Source organism: Semicossyphus pulcher, unplaced genomic scaffold (assembly GCF_022749685.1).
Source record: "Semicossyphus pulcher isolate SPU_LCO1_2020_fin unplaced genomic scaffold, fSemPul1.0.p SCAF_2, whole genome shotgun sequence".
Classification (NCBI taxonomy): domain Eukaryota; kingdom Metazoa; phylum Chordata; class Actinopteri; order Labriformes; family Labridae; genus Semicossyphus; species Semicossyphus pulcher.
In genome coordinates this window covers 28011513-28033976 of record NW_027211693.1, presented here as the reverse complement: position 1 = coordinate 28033976, position 22464 = coordinate 28011513, and the positions used below count along the sequence as shown (strand labels likewise).

Sequence of the window (22464 nt, the reverse complement as noted above, 5' to 3'; positions counted from 1 at the left end):
ACTGTGTATGTAGGCAGGTTGATATGAAGCTCTCTAAGACAGCAGTACACAAGTCAGTGTGCTGCTCATCCACAGCGGCCTTGGCCTGATGAGAGGTCACAGGGCTTTGTAGACTTTGTAGGTAGTCATAAGACAGAGAGGTGCTCAAGTGATTGTCCTACAATCTTTAAGCAGATTTTCAATTGGTGGACACTTGTACCACATGGTGTTACAGCACTGTAGGACACTCAGAATCACAGAAGTAAAAAACAGAAGAATCTGTTTATTCGCCCTAAAAGATCTATGTGGGAGAAGGAAATATAATAATTAAAATGTAATAATTTTTTGTTTTGTCTTTTTGCAGACAAATTCAATGTTGTCTTTCTAGGATTACAGACAAAAAACAGACCAAATTGAATTTGTCTGCAAAAACATCGAGTGGATTGCTATGAAATTTGGTGCACATGTCCAGGGTCTGCAGAGGATGAAACCAATGACTCTCTTAACCCCCTGCATTTTCATTTAGTGCCAGCAGGAAGTCAAATTTTCACATATTCAGCACAATATCATCCACAACAGTTGATGCTTCAGTGATCTAGAGCTGCAAACAGGTGAACATTTTATTTGGAAAAGTGATAACATGCCAGTACAGTAAGCTTGAGAGCATAGTAAACAATTTACCTGCTTACTGTTGCATGTTAGCAGCATAAAAGTGAGCATGTTTGCATCCTGGTATTAGCACTTTGCCAAAAGCACCACTGTGGCCCAGTACAGGTATAGGTAGGTACACAAGTACAGCCCTACAGAGGCTAATGTTTTGAGTATTTATCAAGTTAAAAAATAAACGTATTTAGTGTAAAACATTTGTTTACACCAGAACAGTCGTGGGGTTTATAACAAATGTTTATATTGGCAATAAGATCCCACTTCATAAAGCACCAACTTGTATCAAGCTGATTATGGTCACAAGTTTGTTCTCCTCAGAGTCAATGAACCTTCTGAATTACGAGAAATGTAAAAACTTAATATATCACTTAACATCATTTAAATGCCGTGTACATGGAAATGACATCGGGCTGTATTGTAGACATGAATGTATGTTTAAAATGCTTGAATACAAACAACTACAGAGTTGTGTTTCAGAGTTGTACAAACAGTGAAAGACACAAAGCGACAGGATTCATTGTAAGTGAGCACGTACACTGTAAATTCCCTGCTGTTCCAGCGAAGGACACTTCCTCCTTGATGGCAACTCTTTTGACGTCAGCTTCTGATCTGAACGAGATTGGTTAGCAGCTGTGATGTCACAGGAGGGGGATTTCACAAGAAGGTGAGTCAGTCGAGAGAGCTTAACCTGAGAAAGCACCACCTTCCTGCTGAGTGTGTGCTCTCACGTCCGCACAGTAGGGATGAGTTTAAGGGCAACATTACATTACACATAACCCATTTCAACAAAAGTTTGTAATTTCTTTATCTATCTATATAAATAAGTAGTTTTCTGATACACACACTAAATATGATGAAAAACAGTGATGGGTCTAATTTTGTGAACAGTTTACGTGGGGGTGGGACTGTTATAAATCTTAAGCAACAGATGAAAAGGGGGAAATATAGTCCAGTGTCTCCACTTCTGATGCTCCACCAGGTGTGTGGGTCTGAATGGCATGTGTCAGACCATGTTAGTCAACTGTGAGTAAGGCAGAGTTCAGGCTACCATGTCTAGACCTGATGTGCTCACACACACGGACACACATCCAGCTTCAGGAAACCTGTGTGTGTATGCAGGAAGCAGATATGAGAGTTGAATTTAATGGGAAACTTTGCAAGGTCAAACTAGTTCGGCTTTTTACGATCCAACCAGGAAATAACTTGACGGAGCTTGTAAATTATTTCTTCATGACCTCACATGCAAAGTCCAATGTTCACTATATCACCATGAACATGGTAAAATATTAAAAGGGAAATAATGGTTGCGTTCAATAATTCAAGTCTTCACTGTTTTGTTTAATGTCCACACAGTTCAATTAAATTAATTTAATCTGCTGTAATTTTTTCAGTCTGTTTCTGTCTGCTTTATGTCAGTTATCAGAGTGGATGGCAGATCAGGGGTTAAACTGCTTTTCCCACCAGTTTCATTATTTCTCCATGCTGGATTCTTCCTTCATGCTAGAACTTACCAACTGGCTTTTAGATGTATCATACCTGTCAATGATCTGATAACCTACAATATCAATAAATCAATTTTCAACAATGCTAACCAATAGTAGAAATACAATTCCTACATCTGTGCTTGGTTGTTAGGAGGGGGGTTGTGTTTTGAAGGACTGTAAACTGAGAACATCTCCCTCCTGTTGCCATCAGGACTTTGACAAATAAAAGAAATTAGGCGTGGCACTTCTGTCTTACCCCGCTGTCTGGACATGAGATTTACAGAGACGAGACTTTTTCCATGAATGCCCGCAGACTGCGCCACACCCTCTCAAAGCAACTAAAACAACCAGATTAAAAATCACTAAGAGGGAATTCAATATTTCAGTGAGAAAGACACAAGTAACTGTATGTTGATTCACTCATGCCTTATTCATTATTTTAGACTCAATTTGTTTTTTAAGGATCATTTTTATTCTCGTGTGTGCTCATTCTCTCCCTTGTTGGATCAAATCGCTTGTTTATGACAGAATCAGCCAGGTTTTAGTTTGTGTTTCCCCCTGAAATATCCTTTAATAAAGCACATGTTAACTGCATGGGTTATTATAGTTTCAGCTTTAGTCTATAGTATTACGACATTAAGGTTTCTGAGGACCATCTTCTGTTATGAGACTGAATATACCCCCTGCACGTAATGAATTTTAATTTAGACCACATTATGCAGGCTATGACTATTATATTAGTCATAGGCTGGTAGATTTCCCTTGCAGCCTATATAAACTGTTGATTTATCAGCAGTTTTTAACTAATAATGTTTGTATTTATAATTTACAGATGTGGAAGACGTATTCCTTCATTTTAAATTAAAAAAGAAGTCAAGCTGTACAGAAATATTATCAGTAAAACTAACTTTAATTCCTACTTAAAAAGTATTACATATCAGCTGTGATGCTAATAGTGGGGAAAATTTGAATTTCCTTGAAAGAAAAGCTCTATTTTTACTTTAGGGAATAACACATAGGACAATAATTCAGATGATTTTACTTCTTTGAGTAACTTGTAACTTGTGACTAAACTGATGGTCAAGCTATATGTGCCTTTTTGTAATAAATAAATACATAAATAAATTCAGATACATACAAGTAAAATTAAAATAAAAGTCGTATATATATGTTGGGTTTTTTTTAAATCAAGTTTTTGTAATTGTACGTGACAGGTGTCAGCTCTGCTTCCCTTCCTACCTCAGTGCAATGCCCGGGCATGTTGCGTGAGCCAGAGCAACAAATCAGGAACGTTCTCGACTGAACCGGTTAGCCCCGCCCCCACGTGAGGGTGTCAGCTGATGCAACGAGCTGCTCCTCCGGTATAAAACCCGCGCGCTCCTCTCGATCAGTTGTTCAGCTGACCTAAGTCAATACATGGAGAACATACAGACAAAACGCTTGGAGGAGATACCGGAGCTTTACAAACAAGAATCAGGATGGTGTATACCACGGCTTTGCTCTTTGGACACGGAGTGCCCGTCAAGTCGGAGGAAGAAAGCGTCATGGAGATGATAGGAAAATACTTCACCCAGCTCACATCCCCGGGCCGAAAGACGAGCTCAGTCCGGCGGGGCAGCATCGACAGCTGCGATGAGACAGACATCAACTCTCAATGTAAGTTGTTTTAAAGGGTTGAATGGAGTTTTGAGAATGACAGACAATAAGTACCGGCTGAAATGTGGTAATTTAAGCAGTCGATATATATGCTCAGATCTAATTTACCGATTAAATCGCTGATGTCACTGATCGGGAGTATTCTGATGCAACTTCTCCTGGTCTTGAATCAGTTGATGACAGTTTAAGCTGTTCACACCGCTTCTTGTTTCAGCTAGTGATAGAAATTATTTTGTATCAGCTAAAGATTTACTGATGACTGTTGTATTTTTGTGAAGTATTGCAGGACAGTATCACATGATAAAGGTCTTGACTAAAGTAAAATGACAGAGCACGGGTCAAACTCTTGCCCAACTTAGGATTTACTGTAATTTCATTGGAGTTGTCAGTTACAATACAACTTTATTATCATTACAGGACTTCACCTAGATGACTTATTGAAATAATGGTACTTGTATTAACAACATTGTGGTCTCTTCCTACAGTTGCCAACTGGGATGCTAGTTTTGACTACGAAGAGAGGCAGGATGTCACCAAGCAGATAGAGTGCTGTCTGGCAAAGGCCAAAGCATCCACCCTCCACTGCCAGGTGCTGCTTCTGCCATGCCACATGACCACCAGGGTGGGCCAGGACGTGGTCCGCTCCTCTGCTGATGAGCCCTGCGGGCTTCGAGGTGCCTCCATCACGGTCTATGTGGAGGGCAAAGACGGCCTGAAGTCTGTGGGGAGCATCTTCCCTGACCCAAGTGTCACCCCAACATTTGAACTGTCTGTGATCTTCAAGGCAGAACGGAATGACGGCTGGCCGTCACTCAAGCACATCTTTGATACCAGCAAAGTGTTGAAGCTGAGACCAGAGTACAGGCTGGTGAAGAGGAAGCTTTACTCCTCTGCCAGCCCTGTCATTCATGATTTCAACTAGGAGAGAGTTCAGAATGTTAACCTGTTTAATTGTTTACCTTTTTTGTGTGAATATTACCTGGACTGCACTGAAAAAAGCAGGAGTTTCCCTGCTGTATTTTAGTTCTAAGGAGGAGGATTGTTCTCTAAATGTCTCAGTTAGAGCAGAAGGTAAAGCTGCTTGCTTTTGTTAAGTTGAATGTTCAGTAAACACTGGTTATACAAACTTCAAGGAATGGGCAGGTCTCACTCCTGAAGTGTGCTGTATTTTTGTTATTTATGCAACTGTTGAATAAATTTTCTACACTATTTCCTTGCCCTGTGCCTTCATTTGGGTGTTAAGTTACGACCCAGATACTTCATGACCCACTTAAACAACTTGTCGAGGTTGTTTATAAGCAAGTGAAAATGATCACACGAGCTTAAGTGTGCCAGGTTATTTGGCCCACTTGGAACACTGAATCCAGCTTGTCACAGCAGATTTCTGTGGAAGCTAATGCTGGAAGTGCAGCTGCGACACAAATTAAAACAGAGAGTGACCATGTGGTTGAGAAACAAAAGTAAAACAAGTTCAATATGTTTCAGGTGTAGATCAAATAAACTTATTTATTTAACAAATGTACAACAGAACACATGATACATGTATCAGCTGCCCAAACACAAAACTCTATGATCCATCTCACAGGTACAAAACTTGTCTGTACTCCCTTCTAACACAAATAACACAAATGTTCCTTATGGTATTTCAACAGCACACTGGCTACATCCTAAGTGACAAGTAGGGATGCATCAATTTTCCACGTACTTTTTTAGCCCATTAACACACGTAACTGTATTTAACATTACTTCCAACTATTTCATGAGATATATTTTTTTAGTCTTAAGAATGATTTTCTGATTCTCTGCCTTCAAAAGGCTTCCTTTTGTTTTCCTTAACATAAAAAAACCTGTGACATTTATTAAACTTTCAGGTAATTAAATGAACATGTTGACATTTTTATTCAAGGTAGTATCATTAGATGCTTGAACACCTCAGCAGGAACTGTTTTGCTGTTATGGAAAGTCCCACGGTGCATTCAAGGACACTCCAACAGCACGGATATAAATGTCTGCGACTGAACAGCAACCTCATAATAAAAAACAAACAAACAATATGCTTCCTAACAATTTAATAATAGCTAGTTTTTATTCTGAGCTTAGACAACATTTTCAGATGCCCAAGTGTACTTGAATGCAACAGCAAATATCTTCAAAAAGTTCCTGTTCATTACTGTTGCTGTAACTTCAACCAAAGGCAACACATTTTTCAAAGTGATACATTTCTCCTCTAGCCTCTCTGCTAGTTATGAGTCTGATCTCTAGGGTTCACTATTAATGTTTCCTGTATTAATAACGGAAGCTCAGGGCTGTGTGAAGGAAGAGAGATCATCCAAACCTTGTAAAACGGTCAGCAGCCATGTAAATGCAATTTGCAGTTAATGGGCTAACATGGACAACACATAGGGGCACTCTCACCTTATACTAAGCAAAGCAGACAAAAGCCACCAGACTGGCATCATCAGCTCTTCTTAATGAAGCCACTCATCCTTATTTACATTTACACAAAAAAGGCAAAAATCCAGTTGTTTAGGTTTCTAACAGCTTTTATGTGGATCTCACATTCATATTTAGCAGTGATCACACTGACATAGATTCAGTCTCTTGTTGCATTTGGAGCTCGCCCAACATGCAGGACCAGTTTTAATGCATCCGTGATTCAACATGATCAATTCTTCCTGCCTTATCTTTTGATCCCAAACAAACCTTTGCTGGTGAAAATGTTTATTTCTCTTTGCTATTCGCCTCAGCAGAGGGAAACGATGAACTACGACCTTCGCTGGTGAAATGATACTTGGGCAAAGTTGTGCGCTGCACATTAACCAATCATATGAACTAGTTAAGAGGAGGCTTAATTCAGCTCTCAGACACACGCTGACAGATACACCCATCAAAACTTACCCATGTCTAAGCCTAAGCATGGAGGAATAAGTGTCTGCTCACACACACACAAACTGAACACACACACACACACCAGGCACACAGAGCTTGCACAGCCCTCCTTAGAAAACAACCAAAGTGACCAGAAGGCGTTCAGCTCCACCTTCTCTGATTCAAAGAGTGGCTCTTTGTCTCTCAAAGTGTCTCAATCTCTGATATCTCAGTCTATTTCTTCATTTTGAGGTCAGCCTCCATGGCACTACGGCGACCTCTGGTGCCTCCATCCTGTAGCACAGAGACAGATGAAAGAGAAACAGGGAAAAAGAAAGATATAGAGGAAAAGTAATTAACACAGGGGTGTATAGTGCAAAGGTCAGTTGGAGAGAGTGAATGGAGGCCCTGTGGTGGGCCTCCTCACACGACTGAGCTCAGCACAAAAACACAGCATAGTCCACCTTGGAAGGCTTCCTCCCCAAATGAGAAACACATAATTAAAAAACAAAACAAAAAACAATGATGATCAAAAAAGGAAGATCTAAAGAAAAAGGAGAAAAGAAAACAGAACATGCGGAGACACAGACAATCACACATAAACAGAAAAACACAGGAAACCGGCATGGGGTCATAAACAGAAGTTTGACGGAGGCTTTGGTGATGAAAGGTTACTGAAGCCTGTGTGTGTGTGTGTGTGTGTATGTGTGTGTGTGTGTGTGTGTGTGTAGATGCGAGAATAGCGTACAAACAGAACTTAAAGTTTATGAGGGTGACACAACAGTGTGTTCAGAGGTGTATGCATGTGAAACCATCAGAGAGAGGAAGAGTGAAAACCACAGAGGCCCTTTAGTTATTCTCAATATCACACATCCATACAGCTGAGTTTGGCTGAGAACTAGGGCTGGGTTTAAAACATTGTTTCCGATTCGATTCGATTCTCATTTCAATGACCCAATATCGATTAATAAATCCAGAGATCGCTCTTTAAAAGTATGTGTAGAAACGTGCCTGATCACTCACGTTTCTGAGCGCTCCTGAACGCAGCACGACTCAAGGCATCCCCCCGAAACAGCAGTGAGGGAAACATGCATGTTCGGCATGTTGTTGTACAGTATGCCTTTCCCCACAACTCTTGCGTGGTTTTGTTCTTCGTGCTATGAGATCTCGTGGCCAAATCTCACGCAAGTTGAAGCCGAGTTTGTTTAATCAAAACCATGAGCCAGATGTTCAGACTAAAAATCTGAAGCTGTCTAATTCATAAAATTGTTAGTATTGCATAGATATTGTAACTGAAATACCCCTCACAAAAATCGATAACGAATCTGATCGTAAATCGAATCGAACCGGACCGTGAGAATCGGAAACAAATTGAATTGAGAAATCCTCATTGATACCCAGCCCTACTGAGAACACATGATGTATTTTTGTCTATTTTTTTTTTTTTGCTTGAGTGCTACAAAGTATTTGATGATGTAAGTTTAGCAGCTTACAGGTTGGAGCCAAACTATTTTTCATTCTGCCATCTCAACTGTCATAGAACCTGACTGACTGGATAACTACTTTCCACCAATCAGGAGAACAACAAAATGTTAGACAAACAGTCTGAAGTCTAATAAGTTGTTATAATGTTTGACTGAGACAAAGTCTGAATAAAGCCATGTTTCCTAAGCTGCTCACAGAGTGTTATGTGGTCCTACAACTTCAGAGCATTTTACAGAATTTCATATGACGATGTCTGTATGTGTACATCTTTGTCGAGTTTGAGCTAACTGTGACTCAGTTAGAAAAAGGATGATGTCACATGCTCGACGGCACCAATGAGAATATAGCAACCTTCTTCCTGATGACAGTTGTGAGGTTGTTTCCTGTGTTGCCAGGCAACTGCCAATCAAATCTTATCAAACCAAACCCACAAAATTGTACAGAAGCAGATTACAGCAAAGGCACAAAGGAGTAGATGTGATGTGTCATAATGACTTTTCAATTCTGGATCTTACCAGGGTCCAAGTTTATACTTGTTTTATTTGGAACCTATGTTGAAAGAGGTTTATGTCATATGTCTTATGTTGTTGCTTTATCATCCTAATCCTACCCACAGCCATCAGACTTTTTAATTCTTCAGTAAATGGTGCATTTCCCGTTGGGGATCAATAAAGTTATTGTTAATCATTTTCTACCAACACTCTTAATATAAAAGTGTGATAGTGTGAGAGAACTGCGCCTGTCTAGAATCAACCAGGCAAAAAAAAAAAAAAAAAAGATTCTTGTGTAATTTTGATCATAATGATGAGGAGAAAAGTACCAGCTGTAAATGAGGAGTTATTGTTTTCGATAAAGTTTGGAAAGGCTAACCCTTCTGATGGACTCATGGACATTTGTCATTTAAACTCATCACCAGGTAAAGGTAATTAGATGATGATGTTAATACAGTATGGGGACTGACTGCAGGATTCTAATATTGGGTAGATTAGATTAGGTGAACATGTAGCTTAACTTTAACTGCAGCCTCTCAGGTAAGTGATCCACATTGCTGTCAAACATGTGGGTAATGTTACTGTTGGGACTTACACATTGAAACACGACTGACTTACTGAATTTGTCTTGAAATATAAAACGGGAGAAAGGAGTGATTATAAATATTAATCTTGGCGTTAGCATGATATATTTTTACTTTACACTTGAATGGTATGGAATCAGAGGCTTAGCGGTCAAATGTAAGTAATATATAAAACTCTATTATAAATTTTCTTTACTTAACGTTTCTATAAGCTTCAAGTTATTGTAGCTAACGTTAAAACTTTGCATGTCATAACTTGTGTCAATAATCAAAGCTGTTAAGAGCATCAGCAATAAGAAGAAGTTTGTCCTTAACCTGCTAACTCTACCAATGGTAAAGTTACTAGTTACTTTTGTATTCTCCTTTGACCCCTACAAAATAAAATAAATCTCTGGTCTCTGTGGTAGTGAATAAGGCAACTTGGTGTTGCCCAGACGACCGCAATTGCTGCCTTCCAGCAGTCATAATTCTTGAAATAATAAACACAATATTAAACAAAAAATTTAGACTTCAAGCTTGAATGTTTGCTTTTCTTAATATTAAGGCTATAATCTTTAACCATGTACAGATTTTAATCATTTGACTTTTATGTTAGCATTAACAAAACTATTCAAATTATATCCAGCGCTGACAGGAAGCATGGCAAAGGGAAACAAAAAGTTGTGTTGAATTTGTTGGGACATTTGCAGCTACATTGTTATTGATGAACATAAAAAAATGGTCAGTAATTAAACAGCTCTTAAAAATTAAGTGCTTAAATCCCTTCTACTTTTATTTTAGAAAGCTGTTTGCTGTCTTCTGTCACTAAGAGAAGTGATATTACAGGGACTGTTTGGCTTCTTTAAATGCCACTTAAACAGAGAAGAATTGAGAGAGAAAAGAATTGAGATGAGAAAAATAAACAGAAGTGGAGAGAGTGTGAAACATTGTTTGTGTTTGGTTGACACAAGCGTGTGCGGAGCGTGGCCTGGATCTGGTGAAATCTGAGGGAGAACCTGAATACTTACAAAGAGAGAGAGAAGGAAAGCAGGAGAGGCCATTGGGACACTGTCCTGTAGGAGGACAAACATTGGAGTGAGAAAGAGAGAGAAAAACACACACATGTGCGTGAGAGAGCAAGTTTCATACAAGTCGGCTTCAACACAGAGGCACGCCGTGGAACGAGGGTCCCTTCGACCGCTGCAAGGCACGTATGAATACACACGTTCTCACACGACCTCAAGAAGACAGAAATCCAAACACACACTTGCACATAGATATATACAGACAGATACATAAACACACAAGAGACAACCAGGCACATACATAAGCAGGTAAGCACGCTCTCAAACACAGCTCACAACACCGCACAACAGTTCCCATCATGACCCCTATGAAGATATCATGACCCTCATTCAGTCGTAGCTATATGAATATTATCATTCAGTATCATTGAGCTACATAGGTTCTAAAAACGCTTCAGTTTCAGTTGAGCTCTCTGCACAGAAACAGGTCAACAGGGATAAAAGAGTATTTTTTTAGTACATCATTTGCAAAATTTTAACTTTTTTTTTTACCTCCTAAGTTTTTTTTAAATGCCCCGGCTTTTGTGTCTGGAACTGCCTTTCCTAAATTCCATGAGAAATGTCCTGACCAACAGGAACCTTAAGCCACACACTCAAGACTCCAATATTCATACAGTTAGGACAAAGAGATTCACACACGCGCGCACAGACAACAGCAAACAAGGAAGTAGATTGCAGACCATAGCAGACACACACAGTTCAGTCAGTGACAAGCAGATGCAGGCAGACAGAAGTTAGTGAGGAGAGTTGCAGCCAGCATGCAGGACATGAATCAGCAGGTAAAGTCTAGACCGGGAAATATTCCACTGAAGCACGTTGTAGTGAGCAGGGAGGAGAGAGGACCTTGTGACAGACGACTATGCTGAGTTGAGCAGATATTTCTAAAGGGTCCTGTGTGTTCAACAATATGTGCATGTCTGACACGTATGATGCTAAAAAAAGTACGAATAATCAGTGGCAAGTGTCAAACTTTTAAAAGAGATTGGCACAATTGAAAAGGAAGAAACACTAAGATTATTCATTGCGTCCTCACTGGTTCTGGCACTTTACACTTAAGCATACATTTCACTGAGAGACAGCAGGCTTCACATGAACAATTAAGTGTAGAATGATTCAGTACAGTGACGAAGGGACAGCTTCTAATTCACAAAGCACACAAGGATTAAATGCTCCCTAAACTGCACTGGAGAGCAAATAGCGTCTCTGGAATCCGGTGCTGTTTGCGGTGGCACGTATGGATTTTCCAGAGATCACGACATGTTTATAATAATAATAAATAATAATGATAATAAATAATTATAATTGTAAAGACAGGGGTTATTATATCTAGACGAGCTGTTATTGCATCTTCACTCAAGGCATGAAGCTGTGTTACAGACGGTGAAATAAGTAAATTGAAAGAACTGCCCCCTCCTCTCCCTGCTCATCCTCGATCTGTGGATAGAGCTGAGCTCCATCAGTGTTGAGCTCCAGTAATGTTGAGATCGTAGCTATGCGCAACAGAGGGTGGAGGTGCTGACAGCTTCTCTTCACATGAGCAAAACAAGAGCAAACTGCACTGATCTGCAAAACTTTATGGCCGTGTTTGCACTGGAATATCATCAGTGCAAAGTGCTTCGTGAATCGGACCTTGGGACAGAGCAGACAGCGGGGCAAATGAACCATTCTTTGTGAAATACCCTCTAAAGGTTTGGTTCTAATAAGATGGATATCGGTTCTTTGAGTAGTTAAATGTTAAGAGTTGGTGGATTTTCTCTGCAGAGCACAGGGTGAATTTGTGTCTCCAGTGTCTGAGGCAGTTCAACTAAGATTTAATTTAAGGACATAACATAATTACTTCAGTGGTGATTGATCAAGTATATGTTTTGAAAAGTCAAACTGCAGGAAATAGTGTTCAAAACAAAGCTTAGTCAATGCAAAGGTCCAAATGTTGTCCATCATGGTCCAGAAGACAGGTAGATTTATTACTTAGGACACATTATTTGTAAAAATATGAGAACCGTACAACAAATGTCTGAACACAATTTTGAGTGCACAGCTATGGAAACAAGTTCCTGCCCTGACAGTGACTGTGTAACACACCTGTTGACTTGCAAAAAAATAACTGACCTGTCCAAGAAATACAAGGACACATTCTGCTTAGTAACAAGAATTTTGTTCCAGGGTGTGATTCAGCTTTTAATACTGTACATCAATATACTCTAACAGTAGTACTGGACAGTCAAAACTCTGGAGCTGAACAACAATTGCTTAAAACGTGAATACCTTATTGTCCAGCCCTGAGGCCTTTCACCACCTGTTAGTAATCAAATTAATTAAAGCCCTGATCGCCCACACAGGTGTCTTTAGTTCTATTCTAATTAGACATATTCTCAGGTTAAAGGTGGATGGAGCCACTGAAGGCAGAGGGTTGGCTGTGATCAACAAAGTCAATTCACTTCAATGAATGAATAGAATACCAGACAGCTTCAAAGTGAGACCTCGTGATTATGTTGCAGTAGCTAATTCAAAATGTCTTCTTTGCTCACTGTTAATATTCTGACACACTTAACAGTTGTTTTTCAAACATAAACTTTAAAGTTTGGGGTTTATAGTGTGCTTTACCAAAATCAGACAAACTTATAAGTTTTAAAATTACTGTGAATAAATAACTTGAATTTCACCCAACCCAGTCGCCCAACCCACCTTCTCAGCCGGCTCTCCTGGCTTACGATTCCCCTCCCTGCCGCGGAGGCTCTTGGCAGAGATGGCGCTCTCTGAGGTCTGCATGATAAGCTGCGTGGCGAGGAACTGCTGGACATGCTCCAGGACGTCGCGCTGCATCTCTAGCGCCATGTGGTACACATCGTGGTCTGACGAGTTGTACATGACGGCATTCTGAAACATCAGCATGATGTCGCGCTGGAACTCGGCCGTCGTACGGATCACACCGGACTCTATGTTCTTCTTAATGGCCGACAGGTCCATAGGTCTGAGGCATGGAGGATGGGGAGAGCAGCAGGGGAGAGGGAGATGCAATTATTAAACAAATTTAAATAAACTTCCCCGTTGTTTAAAAAAACTGCATAACTGTGGTTTTACCTGTGCACGATGCTGTGGTAACCAGGGGCGATGTCGTCTGACACAGGCTGCAGGAAGACGCTGGCATACCTGAGAGAAACAGGAATTTGGAAAACTGTAACACCTTTTTCCCTTTACTGTTACAGAGAGGGAATGTTTGTTATTGTTTACTAATGTTTGTTAAGTACCTATTAATGTTTGTATATGACGATGTTTTTACACAGTGGGCCAGAACCTTTGTAAACGAAGGCTTTTAGTTTCAAACCCCAACATTGTAGTTTAGCAAAAAGGCACAAAAATGCAACACACAGGCTTTTTGCACTTCCAGTTCAAGGCGGGATTATTATAAATACTAATCATCCTGGTATGTAACCCTAAAACTTGAGATGCTGATGAACTCTCTGAGCTTGACGTTGATGCACGGTGTTAGTATTTTGGCCAAGAAAGACCTAGAAAGATTTTTGAGGTTGAGTCACTCAAGAAGCTTCACCTGTGGTTGGCTGCAGCTCTCCACACCAGCATGATGGCTTTCTTCCAGATCTTCTGGGCCTGGACCGCCTCCTGGTCCTCACCACATGTAGATCTGGAGCGGGGAGGAAGTAAAACAGAGAGGGAATGAAGAGACGATTGTGAATCCCACGGTGAATGGAAACAGGAAGTAGAAGAGAAATCACAAGGAGCGACACACACTCATACTGTTAGAACTGTCATGTCAGCAGCAAATAGACTTCTTAGCTAAGAGAAATGGTCCCAATGTGATACAAAGGTCACAACATGAATGCTCATGATAAATGCCAGCTAAGCTTTACGTAGTTTAAAAGCAGAATTTCCCCTTGAGGGCAGGGGTCATTCTAGGACATTGACCGAGAGTCATATAAGCCACTTTACCAGCACACTGTACCCAAACATGAAGAATGTTATACTGCCGAATGATCACAGTCCTTCCTGCATCCAAGAACACACGTGGACTTACAGCTGGGAAGAAGAGGCCGGGCTGCTGGCCAGTGAATCGGCTGTGTAGCGTTGGGAGGGCGGGCCGTAACCATCTTCACTCTCGCTAGCGGCCCGCTCCACCTCTGACAGATAGGGCCCCTCCCCCTCCCCACACTCCTCCTTCAGCTCCATCCCTTCTTCTGGGTCACCTTCGCTCCCTGCCTCCTCCTCCTTTACCTCCTGGATTCAGGAATAGACACATAAAGGGTAAAATACCTGCTTTTAACAAAGGTCGTGTATGTGTGTAAGTGTGCATAAGTGCGTTACCTTGGACTCTTTCCCAGACACAGAGCTGTCCTCAGAGTCTATGGAACAAAAACGAGAAGGAGGTTATTAAAACATGAATATAGGAGCATGCTGTCTGCGTGTGCGTCTACTGAAATACAGCACCCACCGAGGCACGGCGGGTTGGGCTCCGGTTGGCTCCAGTCCTCTCCTTCGATCTTCACTGTTGCTTCAGTGGCCTCCCTACCTGTCGCCCCCTCCTCAGTAACCTCACTCCCTGTTGCTCCGTCGTCAGAGTTGACAGAAGAAGTGACATCACTTCCTGTCACTTCAGGTCCTTCACAGTTTCCCTTCAGCTGCTCTTCTCGTTTAGTTTCTGGTTGATTCTGGGTCTCCATGCCTGAAGGGATCAAGGCCGACACTACGGCCACATCCTGAGGTTCCGGTGTGGGATTGGAGTCCTGGACGGTGGGTGCTGGGTCTGAAGCCTTCAGCTCCTGGGTCTCCCAGGGGCCGGGAAGGGTGTGTCCTTCTGAGACGGCCTCTTCACAGAGAGAGAGAGCGGCTTCCACTGCTGCTGCATCCAAAGCCTCCACAGAGTCATCGACCTGGGCAGGAGGGGACAGGAAGGCATGGGGGGTAAAGAGTGATTATTGTGTGACATAAAAAATTACCACACCTATTAAAGCTTGCCTCTTTTATTGTGTGTGACAAAACATGTGCGCACCTTCTCTTCTATGATAGCAATGATGTCTCCCACTGTCTCCAGGTCTAATTCATCTCCCATGTAGGACACGGCTACGAGGTCCTCTTCCACTAATCCCGTCTCCTCTCCCAGCTCTGCCTTCACTGCAGCTTCAGCTTCCCCCTCTGCAAACACACACACAAATGAGTAAAGAAGAACCCTGCAGTGTCACTCTGCATGGTTGATGAATCCAGTCTCATTACATTATTTAATAGTAAACATGATCTGACATTTAATTCAACAGCTGGTTCCATGAAGTTGATCTATTGTCTCAGTAAAGATTTCCTTAACAAGTTCAATCATTAGTTTAAGTCTTCTTTGTAACAGCATGATGAGTATTTTGTAATAAGATAAAGCAGCGCATGCTTCAGGGTGTAGAAACCCCATGATTGACAGGGCGTACCACGGCAACCGTATCATGCATGTTTAGATTATTATAATAGTTATACATTTTTCCTGAGTCAGTGAATCTGCTCACGTAGTGCATATTATGTGGGCAGATGCAAATGCGTATTTCATTTTACCTGTTATGACCTCAGCACCAGTTGGCAAAGCAGTGACTGCCGTGGCTGTCTGCACTCCATTAGTGAGGCCTCCAGCAGAGTCTCCCTCCCCAACCTTACGACAAAAAAAATTCAAGAAGTGTGAGATTTAAATCCAGGGCACACTCACAATTCTGAAGTACTTCTACAGCTTGTGATAAAGGAGCACTCCTTCAATGGGTGCTTATGCACCGTACTGTTTTTGCACTAACTCTGCTCATCATGTTTAAATTTGCACTACCTCCATACAGCCACTACTCAATGTTGCAGTGCATAGCTGTAATTGTAATAGACTTCATCTTTATTTTTGTCCATAACTTTTTAATTTTCTTACAGGCTTAAGGGGGGTTGGGTTGGGTTGGGTTGGGTTGGGTTGACAGATGTGTGATTTCATATGTCTTGTAAGCTACTGGATGCCCAAATTTCCCTCGGGATCAATAAAGTATCTATCTATCTGTGGTAAATGTTACAGGAGAATAATTAAATAAAACAACTTTGAGGCTAAGTTAGCTGAGTCCTGCTTGTTGCCTTGTAATTTTCAATTCATGGTATTCTTCTTGCTTTGGCGGTAATGATCCAAGCAGCGTTGGCTCTCACCAGGCGGGGGCTGGCTGAGATGAGGTTGCCTTTTTTCAGCAGTTCTGACAGTAGAGGTGACGGTGGTGGTGTGGCCTTCTGGGCTATGAGCCTCTTTTGTGGTGTATCATCCACTAGAGCAGCTAGGCCTCCATCTTTGGTCCCCGGGCCAGGAGCATCTGTTGCTGGTAGAAATACTCCAACCCCCTGGGCCTGGCAGAGGCAGCAAAGAATCAGTTGGCACAGTGAGCTGCAATATCTGAACTATTTCCTTCCAGATGGATCAGGGGTTGCCAAAAACACCATAATGTGAGAGGCTCTTTTTCCATTGAATAATATTTTTTGTTGAAAAATAGATTTCAGGTATCAAACAGGCTTTTGGGGAGTCCACAGTAATTGCTTATTTTAATCGTAAAAAACTGTATAAACACGTACACCGTGCTGGATTGACTTTGAAAAATAAGCCAGTACTGGGAGAATTCTTGTGGTGTCTCATCACTGCTACATAAGACAAACACTGTTTTATGGAAGTACTTTCTTACAACTGAGTGGGTGGTTGTATCCTCAGAGGCCACACCTCCAGTATCCATGGGCGGTGTGGCGACTGAGGAGTCCCCCTGAGACTCCATGGTGGGGGGGCTGGCACCCAGGGGAGAACGTACAGTAACACTTGGCAGACGCTTCGGGGTGTTTTTCACTGCCTGGCGAACTGGGATGGAGAACAAGAGGAGAAGATCAGAGGGGAGAGAGAATGAATCAGTCTGTTTTTAGGATGGAATTTGTTCAAGGAATCAGAAACAAATATGAAGCACAGAAACTATGAGCAAGGCGTCATGTGATAGTAGAGTCACTCTAACCTCAGCACATCTGGTGCGAGACAATAACTTGTCTGAACAAGTAAAGAAAAATATTCCAAGATGAAACAAAGAACTGTAGCTGTTTTAGTTTGTTGCATTTTGACCTGTAAAACCCTGATATTGTTTTGGATTTTATGTCTGTGTATTTCTTTTTGTATATATATGCAGGATATGCATGCAGGATGACACAATGGCGACATTGTTCATAACGACAATTATTAAATTCTCAATAAATAATTTAATGGTCCAAGATATTGAGATTTCCTGAAGTAAAGTAACATAATGTCAAAGGAGGCATTGTGTGTTTGCAGACTCAACCTACCTTGGTATGCCGTTTCTGTAGCTTTCCTCTTTTGTTCGGCTTCTTCCTCCTCTTGCTTCTTTTTTCTGAGGTTGGAAAATCACACAGATTAGACAGTTAACAACTTGGGAAGATTCTACACAAGATGGTATGCTGGCATAAAGGACAGAGCAGATGTTTGAACCGCAGAACTGCAGCCAATTAAATCACATTGACTTGCAGAGACGGAGCAAGACAGAGTTTTTTTTACTTTGTCATTTATTCTCTACTTGTATAGTTGTATGCCTAAAGTGCAGGGGTTCTCAACTGGTCTTGCCTCAGGACCCACCACCACCTCCTCACTGACAAATCGCAACCCAAATATCTGACACTTTTTAACCACTCAGATTTATTGAATGAAAAATTGTGAAATTTGGACCTGAGACCGAAAGGATTATACTCCACTGGCAATGGGGAAATAGACATTTGGCATTTATAAGCAGGTCTTCCCGAGTCTGAAAAACCTGCGTCAATGCGCTAATTTCGGTGGGAAAGGGGTATCAGTGAGATGTCAGTTTGACTTCAGCTTCATCTTTTCAGGACAATAGAGATTTTTGTGCACACCATCAAATAGTCGTAAAGGTATTCTGGGCCCAAATGTTGAAAAGATGATTATTCGTAGACCTATGCTGCGAGTAGGGCTAACTTAAGAACTTAAAACCCACTTGTTAATAGGCGAGTAAAAAATGGTTCAAAACAGTCTTACAGTGTGATCTCTGTCCACAGCTCCTTCAGCTGGGAGTCCATGTGTCCTGTCTGAATCAGATCCACCTCCTTCTTCAACTTCCTGTCGGGACAGAAAGCAGAGGAGGGTTAAAGGTCATGTTCCACTGCCTCACACTTCTAATAAGAGGTCTTCATGTAAGAGTGTGTGTACCTGTACTGCTCTTGTGTGTCTCGCAGTAGTTTTTTAAGCTCCTCTATCCTCTCAGCGGTTAGTCTGCGAACGATGACATCTTCAATGGTTTCGACCACCTCACCCTTCTCCCCACGCTTACGCCTGGAGGAGGGCACAAAGACTTTAAGTCACAAAAATTTTTCCCCTTGATATAAACAGAACATATTAACAGAATGCTCATTGGTAACACTGACTTGGGTGCTTCTGTGGCCTCCAGTAGCTCAGAGTATTGTGATGCACAGTGCTGAGAAACAGAGAGAAGAATGTGTTATCCTGACGCAATGTTTGTCACGGCCTGAGAGGGAGTCTGTGAGTTTGTAACTTTCTCACCTTCTGTGAGAACCAGTCCGGTGGACGGCCAGGCTCTGAGAAAGGCTTGATGGCTCTACTTACAGACACCCTTTAAGAGAGAGAGAGTAAACAATAAGACAATGAGACAAAATAAGCAGCTGAAAGAAGTCTGGACTGTTAAGAAAAAGAACAGGCAGTTTATTGAAAAGCAAAATGGCCGAATAATGTAAAAACAGCTCTAGAAATAAATGCAGCAATGATCCATTTCTGTCACTTCATTTATAAAGGTTTCTGGTGCTAATGCATTTTTCAAACAATCAGATCAACACAAACTATCTCTTACAAACTGCTTATTGATTGGCAAAGTCATGTACCACCATTGAGTAAGATCCTACCTATCACCATTCAGACAGTATAACTAGCCCAAGGCTGACCTCTAGCTGTGAAAATTGACAGTTGATGCACTGTTGTGGTAGTTGAAAAGTTAAGACAAAAAATACTTCATGTATGAAAATGCCAAAGACACCTATATACCTAATATTATGTTATTTTGGTCAGAGTTACTAAATATCAGCGTGCAATATTGGCCATCAGCTTCTTGTACCTGGAGACATTGGAGGAGATGTTGTATGATCCCTTTAGTCACTAAGGTATCTAAAGATTATTGAAAACGAGTGATGTTCACTCTGCTAATATTAAAATAATAATAAAACAGAGGACAGTGTAAGATATTAGAGGGACTGTAGATTTGCTCTTCTAAATGTTTGTTCTGCAAAAACACAAAAAAATCATATTCTCTTCACTGCACTTCTGCTCTAGCAGCACATCATATGGATAATCTGACACAAAACACAGAGATGTCTCTGTTTACTCTGATTTACAAAAAAACATTTGCATGATTTGTTGATTAGGTATGTTTTTACCAGTTTTGGTCACCACTCCTCATAACAGAGGAGGCCAGGCACAGCTTCTCCCTGACTGACCATGGCTCTGTTGGCCCCACATTCAGTATCTTGTGTTCTGTGAAATGAAGAAAATACATAAAGAAATTATAACAGGTCCATGTGTTCTTGTCAGCCTGTGGCTTGTTATTAGTTTTAAGAATGACTTTATGTGAAAGGGTAATGAGCAGTTCAAGTCCATACATGAGAACAGTACATATTAATAACAGAGCAAATGCTTTTAGACAGTTTTACTAAAACAAGACGAATTCACTGCACGGTAGAACAATTATATGACTATGTTCGGTTTCTCTCTATCATAAAACAATACATGTGTAATATGCATTAACCTATGCACAAGGCACAAAAAATTTAAAAGACAAGGTTCCCCCTGTCAGAGCTGATACTACAACCTGTCTTTTACTTCAGTTTAAATGTCTACCCTCGCTATCATCTCAGACTGAGAAGCTGCTTTGTTATTACCAGAGTACTATGGTGTAAAAGGTAATGTGTTGTGATGGTCTTGTTCCCATATCGTTACATACCAAGTAACCCACATGTCTGTGATGTATGAAGTATATAAACATAAAAAAATATAAACGCCAACACCAGTCGAGCTGGTTAGCGGACTTCAAAGTTTATTTATGTTAGCTAGCTATCTTTTGTTAGCTACATTGTTGATATGTTGACTATCTTACTACCGGGTGTCATGTTTTGACAATGTATTATAGCACTTCTTGTTTTCTTTACACGTGCAGACACTTGAATACAGTTTGGACAACTTGTAAAAAATAAAATGTAAATAGATTGAAGACACTGAACTGGAGACAATAATATACTTGGCTTTAGCTAATATGTAAATAGTAGCGTTAGCTTAGCAACATTAATACGGGGGGACACTTTCATGAGACACACACGACTACACTGTATAAGGTTTTATATAGACACGAAGTTACACGAAAACCTAACTAAATGAATTACAATGTTTAGAATATGATTCATGTTAGTTTCTGCTATGAAATCACAAAGTAACAGTTGGAAATATTACTCACTGCCGATACCGCTCGCCATTTCTTTTGTGACAAGGCCGTGAGCACAACTTCCTCCGGAAAGGTTTCGGTGTTACACACAGACGTAACAGTGAACTGGCACTATGCGAACAGAAAAAGCACTGAGTAAAAAATCCGTTTAATAGGCGGTTGTTGATGCAGTCAGCAGAGTCACACTGATTTTAATTAAGTAAATATTTTATCAGTCGTTAAATTTATTATTATATGGTATTTTTCCATTTGCAGGCCTAGTCAGGCTATAGTCAAATGGCTGATATGAGTGTTGGTCCTTAAAATAAGATTTTATTAATTTTGTAATAGTGCCTCGGAGTTAAATGGATGTGAAAACATCAACCACGTATACACCAAAAGAATCACAAGCAGAAACTGATTTTTTCCAGCCAGATAATAATAACCAAAGTAAAAATTATAGGTTGGTGTTGTGGGATATTCCTTGCATATATTTGTAAATTTAACCAATAAGAGCTGTTTCAAAGCACTAGTATCCACACTGTCAGAGATGCAATGCTGGTGACATACATTTTAATGTGGTAATGTTTTTTATTCCAAGCTTGAATTGGCTATAAGAGAGATAGTCTAATCAATACCAGAATTACCTTAAAAGGGTGCAATTTTAAATACAAACACCTCCATAAGACTTAAAAAGTTTAGGGAGGGGGCAAAATATCAAGTGGAGTCATTAAGTAAAGTCAAGAGTCATTTTAAGAGTAACTTAACATGAACACAAGTTTGAAATTTAAAATCTCATACACCTCTGACCACAGGCAGCATTACCAATGTCAGAAGTGAGCCCTGTTACACCTGTAGCCACACACAGTTGTGATTTTACTTACACCACACACAGAAAGGCCTCCAAAAGCCAACCAAAGAGCTTAAGTTGGGGGCATTCGACGTGGGCCAGTAATACAACATTAGCTCTGGTCATGTCGATGCAGGAGGATGCACTGAACTGGTTCATCAAACATCAAAGAAACTGCAGGAGCTGTGTGTGATAAGGGTGACAAGATTCAACCACCCTTGATGTTATTCCAGGATGGACAGAGCTGCCGGAGCTTGGCTGCAAAGACTAAATTATGGTAATGGTAATAATGGTTTAGGGTGTAACGAGCCGCTGTGCACTGCTTAAAGGATAAATCTTCTTCTGCCCCAAATCCTTAGGTTGCTGGGAGTTGGCAAAAGGTCTGCCATGGCACCCCGAAGGAGCGTCAGCCTGCCCTGAACAGTACCCCAGAGATCTGAACTTAGGAAGAGATATTGAGGATGTGTTGGCTGAAATATGTCCTCTCACACTGCTCTGTAGAGTTTCATGCCTCTGAATTGATGACATGTGTCACATTGACATCATAATATTGTAACCATTTCTTTTTTTTTTAAAAGATTATTTTTCAGGCTTTTTGCCTTTATTGTATAGGACAGCTGAGGAAAGACAGGAAATGTGGGGAGTAGAGAGTGGGGGATGACATGCACCAAATGTATCGGCAGACCAGGAGTTGTGCCTGTGATCAGTGCCTCGAGGACTACAGCCTCTATGCATGGGGTGCCTGCTCTACCAACTGAGCTAAACCAGGGCCCCATATTGTAACCATTTCTTGTCCTGAATATTTTTGTTGTAAATTTGAATAATGTACCATTTATGGATGAAATGTAAT

General features: G+C 40.9%; 2 protein-coding genes across 3 annotated transcripts; one reads left to right on the top strand and one right to left on the bottom strand.

The window, feature by feature from the left end:
* Positions 1-3521: 3521 nt before the first annotated feature.
* Positions 3522-4994, top strand: LOC138598313 (DNA damage-inducible transcript 4-like protein). Its single transcript, XM_069670075.1, has 2 exons — positions 3522-3785; positions 4271-4994. The coding sequence occupies exons 1-2, from the start codon at positions 3608-3610 to the stop codon at positions 4705-4707; spliced, it is 615 nt and encodes a 204-aa protein (XP_069526176.1). The 5' UTR covers positions 3522-3607; the 3' UTR covers positions 4708-4994.
* A 270-nt stretch (positions 4995-5264) lies between these two features.
* brd8b (bromodomain containing 8b) lies at positions 5265-20839 on the bottom strand. 2 transcript variants are annotated; one of them, XM_069670373.1, is made up of 19 exons: positions 20798-20839; positions 19728-19824; positions 18844-18913; positions 18708-18757; positions 18493-18615; positions 18322-18402; positions 17598-17662; positions 16961-17127; positions 16440-16631; positions 15825-15918; positions 15283-15425; positions 14725-15163; positions 14598-14635; positions 14311-14510; positions 13828-13920; positions 13359-13427; positions 12963-13248; positions 10221-10265; positions 5265-6947 (listed from the first exon to the last, which is right to left on the bottom strand). In XM_069670373.1, exons 1-19 carry the CDS (start codon positions 20814-20816, stop codon positions 6888-6890), a joined length of 2331 nt encoding a protein of 776 aa, XP_069526474.1. In that variant the 5' UTR covers positions 20817-20839; the 3' UTR covers positions 5265-6887. The 2 variants fall into 2 exon arrangements, with proteins under 2 accessions (XP_069526474.1, XP_069526475.1); XM_069670374.1 differs by lacking the exon at positions 10221-10265.
* Between the last annotated feature and the right edge of the window lie 1625 nt (positions 20840-22464).

Coding starts and splice junctions, on each gene's coding strand:
- LOC138598313 (XM_069670075.1), top strand. CDS start 3,608: ATGGTGTATACCACGGCTTTGCTCTTTGGACACGGAGTGCCCGTCAAG. Junction 3,786..4,270: donor GACAGACATCAACTCTCAAT/GTAAGTTGTTTT, acceptor CTCTTCCTACAG/TTGCCAACTGGGATGCTAGT.
- brd8b (XM_069670373.1), bottom strand. Junction 17,128..17,597: donor TACAGAAACGGCATACCAAG/GTAGGTTGAGTC, acceptor TCTCCATCCCAG/TTCGCCAGGCAGTGAAAAAC. Junction 13,428..13,827: donor AGAGCTGCAGCCAACCACAG/GTGAAGCTTCTT, acceptor TGTTTCTCTCAG/GTATGCCAGCGTCTTCCTGC.